This window comes from Erigeron canadensis, chromosome 6, assembly GCF_010389155.1.
Source record: "Erigeron canadensis isolate Cc75 chromosome 6, C_canadensis_v1, whole genome shotgun sequence".
NCBI lineage: Eukaryota > Viridiplantae > Streptophyta > Magnoliopsida > Asterales > Asteraceae > Erigeron > Erigeron canadensis.
Window position 1 is genome coordinate 25,940,452 of NC_057766.1, and position 10,556 is coordinate 25,951,007.

The 10,556-nt window shown below is 33.0% G+C and overlaps 2 protein-coding genes across 2 annotated transcripts; one reads left to right on the top strand and one right to left on the bottom strand.

The window, feature by feature from the left end:
* Positions 1-1,365: 1,365 nt before the first annotated feature.
* Positions 1,366-2,211, bottom strand: LOC122604562 (putative receptor-like protein kinase At5g39000). Its single transcript, XM_043777445.1, has one exon. It carries the CDS (start codon positions 2,209-2,211, stop codon positions 1,366-1,368), a length of 846 nt encoding a protein of 281 aa, XP_043633380.1.
* Positions 2,212-7,448: 5,237 nt separating this feature from the next.
* LOC122605609 (probable inactive purple acid phosphatase 16) lies at positions 7,449-9,744 on the top strand. Its single transcript, XM_043778570.1, has 5 exons — positions 7,449-7,815; positions 8,215-8,424; positions 8,502-8,781; positions 9,177-9,348; positions 9,449-9,744. The coding sequence occupies exons 1-5, from the start codon at positions 7,518-7,520 to the stop codon at positions 9,659-9,661; spliced, it is 1,173 nt and encodes a 390-aa protein (XP_043634505.1). The 5' UTR covers positions 7,449-7,517; the 3' UTR covers positions 9,662-9,744.
* The last annotated feature ends 812 nt before the right edge of the window (positions 9,745-10,556 follow it).

Here is a 10,556-nt window from a genome sequence, read left to right on the forward strand (position 1 = left end):
AAGTGTAAGTTCGTGAGGTGAAAAAGGTTAAGTTCGTGAGGTGTTTTTGGCTATTTTGGGTTAAGTTCGTAAGGTGAAGACCTCATCTGTACGAAGTTAAGACTTAAGTTCGTAAGAACAACTAACTTCGTAAGTTAAATTCGTTTCCTATCTTCGTGAGATGAACTTAGAACGAATTTAAAGTTAAATTCGTTTCCTATCTTCGTGAGATGAACTTAAAACGAATTTAGCAGATCTGGTCGAAATTCTTCATCAAAAACCTAATTTTCAGATCTCGTTTGAGGAAATATCATCCTCCAAAGCTCTGATACCACTTGTGAAAACGTGTTTCAGCACGTTCCCGGATCGATTAACACGAGATCTAACAACCATAGATGTGCGGAATCCGTCTATGATCGTCTTTAGGGTTAATTAATGATTATCATGATAAACACACACGAAGATAATAAGAACAGGAGATAAACACAAAAATACTATCATTAATCATATGATTACAAGATGAATCCGTATGAACAACATCTACAATGATTACGGATTACAATCATTGAGACGAATCGTGATAGTTTGGGCGGTATCTCGAGGTATAGATCTCTACCTCGAGAACCTAGTGAATGACTTTATGTTGCAACTAAATCATCAACCTAAATTCGTGACCTAAGACTTATATTTATAGGTTGTACAAACAGACTGGGCCTTATTAACTTAATAGTTCTTAGCCTTTTAGAATTATTGCATCGGACAACAGATTGTGCATTTTATGTGCTCTAACAAACTCCCCCTTGGCCGGTGCAATCAATTCTTCACAAACCGATATTAATTATAGAAAGTCTAAATGAATAGCCTCCCCCTTAACTTGAGATATCGGATCTTCAATGTTGAGACTCGATCTTCTGAATTTTGTTTAATCATTTATACAAATACTTGATTAATATTTTATACAAATACTTGAATTTTGTTTAATCATTTATATCATTCTAGTTAGAAAAAGAAAAAGTTAACAACTGTTTATAAATTCAGTCATGCTATACATACCATATATTGTTGATTATATTTCTAAAAAATTTAATAGTGAAAATCAAAAACTTTTAGTTTTGTTTAGAACAAATTGCATTTTTGGTCCCTGTGTTATCACACCATTTGCAATACTGGTCCAAACATTTGCAAAGTGGCGACCCTGGTGCCACAAATGGAAAAGTTTCTCAATTTTGGTCCATTTTTAACTTTCCGTCCATATGTCTCCGTTATTCGACCCACGTGCGTATCACGTGCGGGGTAGATTCGTCCATTTATTGTTTTTGGACCAGATTTGCAACGAAAAACAAAACCCCACCCCTTTATAAACCTTTTCCCCCAAATTAATTTAACCTATTTCTCTATCCAAATTAAAACACAAATACCAACCAAATTAAGAACTAGTTCCATATTTGGCCGCTGTGTTCGGTCTTCTTTTAAGCAAGAATAAGCTACTTTTGAAAAGCATTTGAATGATTCTTGGTCCATTTGACTCCACAAATCAGGATGGATAATATCCTGTAGTGTTCCATTTTTATAATGAAATTTGGCCAATGAAGCTAGCAATTGATTATTATCTTGATCATCTTTGGCTTTCCTCCTGCACAACAATTCAAATAAAACGACGCCTAAAGAGTATATATCAGACTTGCTAGTCACACCCCCGTATTTCAAATCAGCCGGATCCATATACCCTTGTGTGCCAATAGCTTCATCACACAAAAAAACTTGGTTTCGTCGATCTACGGGATGTTTGATACAAAACTCAAATCCAGATAACTTCGGCCACCAGTTATTATTCAACAAAATAGTAAAAGTGTTAATGTTACGATGTATGATATGATATCCTTGTTTCAACTCATGATGGATGTAATTTATTGCGCATCCAAGACCAGTAGATATACGCAATCTGTCTCTCCATGTAAGGGTTGGGTCACTTAGATACATCAATACACTTCCTTTGGCACAATCTCGGTTTATGATAATCTTCTCATCCTGCTCATCAACGTACCCGATCAATTCAACTATGTAATCATTACTGAGACTAGAAAGCACGGAGATCTCGGTCCAGAACTCAATGTCGCCTTGGCCATGCCTACGGTCTAATCTTCGTGCTGCAATACTAGTCGGCATCCCGTGGTGTCTAATCTGCACTTTGTAAACATTTCTGAATCCCGTAACAATGAGGGAGAGCCACATCTACAAACCACCATGTGATTGTTTTTAATTTGGTTGCTATTTGTGTTTTAATTTGGATAAAGAAATAGATTAAATTAATTTGGGGGAAAAGGTTTATAAAGGGGTTGGGTTTTGTTTTTCGTTGCAAATGTGGTCCAAAAACAATAAATGGACGAATCTACCCCGCATGTGATACGCACGTGGATCGAATAACGGAGACATATGGACGAAAAGTTAAAAATGGACCAAAATTGCGAAACTTTTCCATTTGTGGCACCAAGATCGCCACTTTGCAAATGTTTGGACCAGTATTGCAAATGGTGTGATAACACAGGGACCAAAAATGCAATTTGTTCTTTTATTTATATATAAATGAAAATAAATATACATATACATATAATAGATACAATAAGAAGAGAACCTATTTATTCAAATTAGGGAAGAGCATGGAGGTTAGCGACGGTCGGTTGTTGTATTGATAAACCAAAAGAACATCATCTAAATGTTGAACTCGTGAACCAAATAAATGTTTTGGAGTTATTTAAGTATGCAAAAGAAGTAGGAAATGGATCGACAAATTAAAAATGAAAAAATGAAGCGGTGGCCGGTTTATAAAGACAGGGATCTCGATCTTGCATTAGGGTCAAACCATCAAACTCAATGGGGTAAATTAGATAAAATAATTAGGGGCAGAATGGTCAATACAAGTTGTATTTCCTTGGATGCATCAAAAGTAACCGTGTAAATATCACCACCCATATAAAAAAGTTAATTGATAAGAAAAAGCCTAAATGTCAAGTAAAGTTTTTCCCGAAGAAGATAATGTAATTAAAATCTTGCTTTCTTTATATAATAGATAGATAGATTTATTTTATACTTAAAAGACTTCCAATCAATCAATCTATTAATAAAACTACAAAATATTTTAAGGGGAAAGGTTAGGTAAAACATGCATTACCTATCTTAGGTAAAGCAGAGGGTGATTATGTAAAATTCAAAGGGAGTTTATGTAAAATTCAGGGGGGTTATGTATGTTTATTAAATTCAAAGGTTTAATATGTAACTTTTTTTAATGTGGCAGTACCTAAGCTTAGGTAAAGTCTGCAGTACGGATCCTTTTTCCATATTTTAAAGTTTCATATGCTAAGTTTTGAAAGTTCCTAATACTAATAAAACTCTAAATATTAAACTTCTTTATATAAAGAAACTTAAGAAGCACACTTACATAGATCGGTAGATGCATCAATCATAAAACCACGGTCGATATGTTGAAGATCAAATTATTTGCCATGAATTTGATACATTTGTTTAACTATTTAAGGTATGTGTTCTTATTTTATTCGGCTTAAGTTTATAGTATTATTACTAGACAAAATACCCGCGCGTTGCGACGGTAAGATGGTGGGAGTGATCATAGATTGTGATAAGTTATACGAGGTGATATGTCCTAGAGTGTGATTATCAAATGCTTTAGTCGTACGGGTTCCGCCATTGGATTTAAAAATTCATTGAAAGTATAGCGAATGACATCTCCTAATAAAAGAGCATGAAATTTTAAGAACACTCATATATATTTTATAATTTATCGATATACGGTTTTATAGATGAAATATTTTGAATGAATTTGAGAAATAAATTAATTTATGGATGAAAAAGAAAAATGAGTGGTTGAGATGTGAGAAAAGAGAAAAATAATTGGTTGAGAGTTTAGGAGAGAAAAAAATAAGTGGTTGAGATGTATTGTATATTATGTATTAGTATGTGTACGTTGTTGAAAAGTTAAAAAATTTAAAAGAAACAAATGCTTTATAATGTAGTAGAGATATCCTCAATTTCATATCCCTCAACTAAAAATCATAAATGTTTTGGATTGCCAGTAAATTTCAAATGCAGGTTTTGATTCTTTTGTAGTTTTTGGTAAATTAAAAGAAGTCATTTTAGCTTAATTATTTGAAGATTTAGCTATTACCCATGTATCCTAATTATTATAACTATTGAATTAAAACATCCTAACATGAGATTTAGTGATACAAACTATGTTTTACCATCATAATTATAACATCATAATTAAAGTTGTTAAGTGATAACTATTGTCAATATTATCAAATGTAATATTCGATTTTTATAAATATAAATATCTATTAATATCTACCAATAAACTAAAACATGATTGATATATTTTTGAAACGACACGTGGCGTAATCATTAATCGACACGTGTCCTTTTAATTTATTTATTTTATTAAATTAGCTTTTGTAATTTTATACAGATTCAGATTCCTTATTAGACTTAGAATTAAACTCTAACTTTTAGACTTATTAATACAAAAGATATTATAATTTTATTTGATTAATCATTTTCTAATTAATAAATTGTCACTTTTTCTTTCTCAATTCTTCAACTACTGTAACTTATATAACTTATAATAAGTTATAATAAGTTATTAATAAGTTATTAATATTAGGGTAGGGTAGGATTTTTGGGCGACCTAGATAGTCATCTTTTCCCATATTGTCTTGCCAAAGGAGGTTTGTGAGGGTTTGGCCTAGAGAAGTGGCTCAGCTACGCTACAGAGGACTTTGACGTGACAGGAAGAATGGTAGGTAGATGGAGGTGGAAGTACGAATTTTTGAATGCGCTAGAGGAGCTTCCAGGTAAAGGTAGTGGAATGCGAGGGTAAGGCATATGGGTTTTAGATTAAGTAGACTTTTTATTTAGACTTTGGTTCTCTGTGACTTTTCGTAGGGGTTTTTGGCCTTGAGTCTCGAGATGACTAAACCGAGGGAAGAGGTTACTCTTGTGTTTGTTCCCTCAAAATGTCTGTCGGAAGACATGACCAATGAGAGTTTATCTAGAGGACTAGGTGTCTAGGACTAGTTTAATGGTTTGGAGAGCCGGTGAGAGGACTAGGATTAGTATAGCTAGGCGGCATAAGTTCCTTTTTTTCCATAGGTTGTTTAGACGTCGTTACTGCCTTGGCCCAATTAGACTCATTTCAGGTTTTGTCATTTCTTCTTTATATGTATGTTTGTCTTGGTTATTTCTCACTACTTGTTCGAGTTACTTATTAGTTGGCTACTTTTATGTTGTTTAATATGCCCAATATGGTTGCTTTCGTATTTGTATTTGTATTGTCAAACATGTTTCTAAGATATCGGTAGGGCGCATGATTGATACTCGTTCAACCCGCATAGTAGCCAGACCCAGCAGACAGATATTTCTTCTTTTCAGATTCTCGACAGACAGGTATGATTTTCTAAACATTTCTCATTTTCCGTCTTGTACTCCTTTGTGGTCGGAGGTCCCTATGAAAGCAGTCTCTCTACCTTTGTGTAGAGGTAAGACTGTCTACAGCTTACCTCCCCCATACCTCGCGCAGGGATTGGGTCATGTTGTTGTTGTAAGTTATTAATATGAAGACTTCAAAAATTTAAGTTTACGATCCAACATAACAAGGTTATTTTTATCCACTATGTTTACAAGTTCCAATATTGATGTGATTCTAAAAACTTAAGGTAATCCAAAAGTTTAACAAAACATATATTATATTTATCATTATCATATTTACCATCACTGTTTATTATAATTTAGCTTCGATCGTCAATTTATATTAACCACAATTTATTTCATACTCACGTATCATGTATGACGCATATTCGAATTTCTTTATAATACAATATATATAGCTACCGTACATCGTACGGGTATTAAGACTAGTACTAAAACATAACTAAAGGGTTCTTGAAACCACAATACACATAATCCTACGCATATTTTTTTTTATCTGTTTATTAATTATTTTTATTTATTTTATTAACATGTGATAATCTTTACCTAATATAACTATAGTATATAATATTATTTCAATAATTATTATTAGTTTTATTATTTAATATAAAACAAAAGATCCAATTTAATACGTTAATATATCATGAAAAGATTCTATAATATAGTTTCTTTAGGCGTTTGGTATCCCGATCATGATTTTGGTAACTTGACCAGATTATTAATGACAGAGGGTCCGCTTTTACTCTACCATATTTGCCATTATAGACATGGAGGCCCACACTATTTTGATTGGGATACCAAAAACTTTGGTTGAAATACCCATAATGTTTCTTTATAAGTAAAATCAGTTTTTAAGATGCATATCGTACATACATCCTGTCAATCCGTACATGTATTAATAAATCAATCAAAATTAAGTCATAAGATAGAAATAAAAAATCATATAAGAAACGGGACAGAAAGAAAGGGGAAATGTGTGACTAGTAATTATTGTTTTGCATTTTTCATAGGAATATTTTTAAACTAACTCACCTCAATTTTTCTGTTGTGAAAAAAATTATTATTGATATTCGTTTTAGTGTGACCTTACCGCATACATAACGAGATTAGGATTTTATAAAATTGATCCAATTTTATAGGTAAAGTTATATCAACTTTAATTCTAAATTAAAATTAATGGTCAATATTGAAAGTTAATGTGTTAGAATCTTGACTCTTCATTTTAATATAAGGGTTAAAGTTGTTTCAACTTTAAAGTTGGATCAACTTTAAAAGATCTATCCTACATCACCTCGGGAGTGGTTAACTTCGAAAATAAAAAGATCTATCAAAATAAGATTTATATCTCATGGATTTCACGATTATGTAAAGGGTTTTGTTAAACAAAACCCTAAGGACTTTCGTTAAGGTACATTAAATAGTTATACCCTTATCATAAAAATCAGAAGGTGAGCTTTTGATATAGAAACGTACAACTTTTTTATGCATGTTACGTAAAGCCCTAAGGGCTTTATTTATCATTTTCCTTATGTAAGTAGCAAAATTATATCATTTTTATAAAAATCATTAATGTATATTTTTTATTTAAGTAAAGTTTGAGTTAATTAAATATATACTAACTACGGTCAGACCATTCTTATTATAACTATATAACTAGCTTCTACACTACTCATCAATGCTACCATCATTTTTTGCCGCTACTACCATCACTACATTACGCGAAGGCTACTACCATCACTACATTACGCGAATATAAGTCTAGTTAATTACACAAAATCGTTTCCAAATTATATAGATGGAAAGTAAATAGAAGGAACAGAAAAAACAAGAAAAAGTTCAAATCACAAAAATAATACAGTAATAAAATGAAAGCTAATGGTCCAATTAATGTTGTTGCCGAGGATAAAGTCGATAGTGAAATCTCACCATGTGATAGGAACGTAACGTACAGTTTGTTGTTGGATATTCTACGAAACAATCGGCATATCCAAATATATACCCATCGCCTTATCTACGTATATCATCATCTCATATCATCAATGGCTAAACTATCAAACAAATGGCTTACGATTTCAATTCTCATTCTTCTTTGGTGTAATAATATTGTCATGGCTCGGCCAGAAGACCGAGTGGATGATGGTGGTGTCACATTACGGAATAGACCGAGGGATGGTTATCTACAAGTAGCTGATGGTGGCGTCGAGGGTCGTTCATCGTTTAAGGTGGCTCTATTTGCGGATTTGCATTTTGGAGAGAACGGGTGGACGGATTGGGGACCTAAACAGGATATAAACTCTGTTAAAGTCATGTCTAAGGTTCTTGATGTAGAGAAGCCAGGTTTGTATGCACAGGCCGGTTATAGATGGGTTGGGTCACGTTTAGTTAAACACCAGCTAGAAGCTTATTAGTTCGGGTCTAGGCCTCTAGGGTCATGTTGGTCTAACCCCCCAACATTGTTACCTAATATTCGGATATTTATGAAAACATTATTTTATAACTATAAGAACCGTACTAGTAGATACTAATGATTTTTGCCAAAAAAAAGAAAAAAAGGGTAGTTTAGGATAGATGACTACATCTGATTTTCTGGGATTGGGTAAATTGAATCTGATTTTAAGAATAGTTATTGATGGGAGACATAAACAATTTGACCAAAAACATGATTTTTGCCTATTACTACTATTTATAAACCACATTAGCTGTCTACATTATAAAGTTTACCATATTTTGTAACAGATTTTGTAGTATATCTTGGAGATGTGATCACTGCAAACAATTTGCCAATTCATAATGCTAGCTTCTATTGGGATCAAGCACTATCTCCAACACGAGCCAGGAACATACCATGGGCCAGCTTGTTTGGTAACCATGATGATGCACCATTCAAGTGGCCTATCGACTGGTTTTCATCTTCAGGGATACCTCAAATCCTTTGCCCTTTTCCTGGTGCGTTCCAAAAACCGTTCTATTTTGTTACAAACCCTTGCATATTTATGTAATTTCCGGGATTAATTTGCTATCAGGGGGAAACAAATGTAGCTTTAAAGGGACGACACGTTTGGAATTGATGAAAAATGAAATAAGGCACAATACAATGTCGTACACGGGATCTGGTCCTCAAAATCTGTGGCCAAGCGTATCGAATTACGTTCGTACGCTTGTATCACCAGAAGGTGATCACAAATCTCCTGTACTGTTCATGTACTTCTTGGATTCTGGTGGCGGGTCATACCCAGAGGTTATATCAACTAGTCAGTCTGAATGGTTTCGGAAAAAATCTCAAGAGGTGAACCCTGATTTAAGGTGAGTATAGTCGCTTATAGACTTTTTGAATAGTCACGAACCAGAACAGTCTACAAAGCAATGTAAAATATACTCCGTCCCATTTAAAGTTCCTAGTTTGACTTGCTGAGTTTTTCATCTCGAACTTTGACTGTAAATATTTTTTGTTGTGTTATATAATACCTGATATAAATTATATAAAAAGATTGAGTATTAAATGTATTTTCATTGATATATGAGTAATATTTATCAAGAATCATAAAACACAAACAAAAAGTTTATATTCAAAGTTGAACAAATTAAAAGACTTATAAAGTCAAAATATGACATTTAAATAAATATGACATTTAAATTGGGACGGATGTAGATATCACTACTTTCGGATACATATTAAGTATATGGTACCATGTTTATAGTGTCCCAGAGATACTTTTCTGGCACATACCGAGTAAAGCCTACAAGAAGGTGTCTAAGAAATTTGCAAATACTGAAAATCGGTGTGTGGGTTCAATGTTCAAAGAAAGCGTTGCAGCCCAAGAAGCCGAAATGGGGATGATGAAGCTACTTAGGAAAAGGCCTTCAGTTAAAGTAAGACTTACCTCTGTACTATAAAATCTGAATGTTATTACAATTTACATCCCCAATTAATATAGCATTAGCATAATATTTACTTGATGGTGGCGCGCAGGCAGTATTTGTTGGTCACAACCATGGACTTGACTGGTGCTGCCCATACGAAAAGATGTGGTTGTGCTATGCTAGACATACAGGCTACGGCGGCTATGGAAATTGGGCTCGAGGGGCTAGAATATTGGAAATTACTGACAAGCCCTTTGCGCTCAAGTCCTGGATTAGAATGGAAAATGGCACATTGCATAGTGAGGTCATACTGTCAACGTAGATATCGGTTATGTTAGGATTAAAAAAACCAGATGTCTCGTAGCATGTCGACTCTACCTCGTAAATATTGTTTTCGCCATAATTCTTAATCTTGTTATAGTGTGAATTAATAGATTAGTTCGAGAGTTTTTTTTATTCATTAAACACATACAAACTAATTCCTTGAGACAGTACCTGAAATTTAATGCACAATATATAAAGCAAAAACAATCTACCAATAAACTAAAACATGATTGAGATGTTCTTGAAGTGACACGTGGCGTAATCCTTGATCGACATGTTGTCATTTTAATTAATTAATTTATTTTATTAAATTAATTTTTTTTAATTGTATATAAATTCAATTTTCTTATTAGACTTGGAATTAAACCTAACTCTTAACTTATATATACAAAACACATTATAACCTTAATTGATCGTTTTCTCAATAATAAAGTTTTCTCTTTTCATTTCTCAACTTTTCAACTCCTATTACTTATAATAATATGTTATTACCATGAAAACTCCAAAAAGTTGAGTTTACGATCTGAAATCACAAGGTTATTTGCCGTCATCCACCATGCTTGCAAGGTAAATTCAAAACTTTAACTAAACATATATTATATTTATCATTACTCGTTACTGTTTATTATACCTTAGCTTCGATTATCGGCTACTTTAACCACAATTTATCTTATACACACGAATCATGTATAAGACATATTTGAGATTCCTTATACCGTATCTCGTATGGATATTATGACTAGTGTTACATATAAATGAAGATGGATATTGGATGCTGTAATAATTTTAGAAAATTAGTACTTTTGACTTTTTGAGAACTATAGATTAGACTGATTGAAGTATTGAACTAGCCGTAGGCATTTTTCGGTTTTGGGACCGACCCGAACCCGACC

Excerpts from the sequence above, each read along its gene's own strand:
- LOC122604562 (XM_043777445.1), bottom strand. The coding sequence starts at position 2,211 with ATGTGGCTCTCCCTCATTGTTACGGGATTCAGAAATGTTTACAAAGTG.
- LOC122605609 (XM_043778570.1), top strand. The coding sequence starts at position 7,518 with ATGGCTAAACTATCAAACAAATGGCTTACGATTTCAATTCTCATTCTT. Across the intron at positions 8,782-9,176 it reads GAGGTGAACCCTGATTTAAG|TGTCCCAGAGATACTTTTCT; the intron begins GTGAGTATAGTC and ends CCATGTTTATAG. Across the intron at positions 9,349-9,448 it reads GGAAAAGGCCTTCAGTTAAA|GCAGTATTTGTTGGTCACAA; the intron begins GTAAGACTTACC and ends GGTGGCGCGCAG.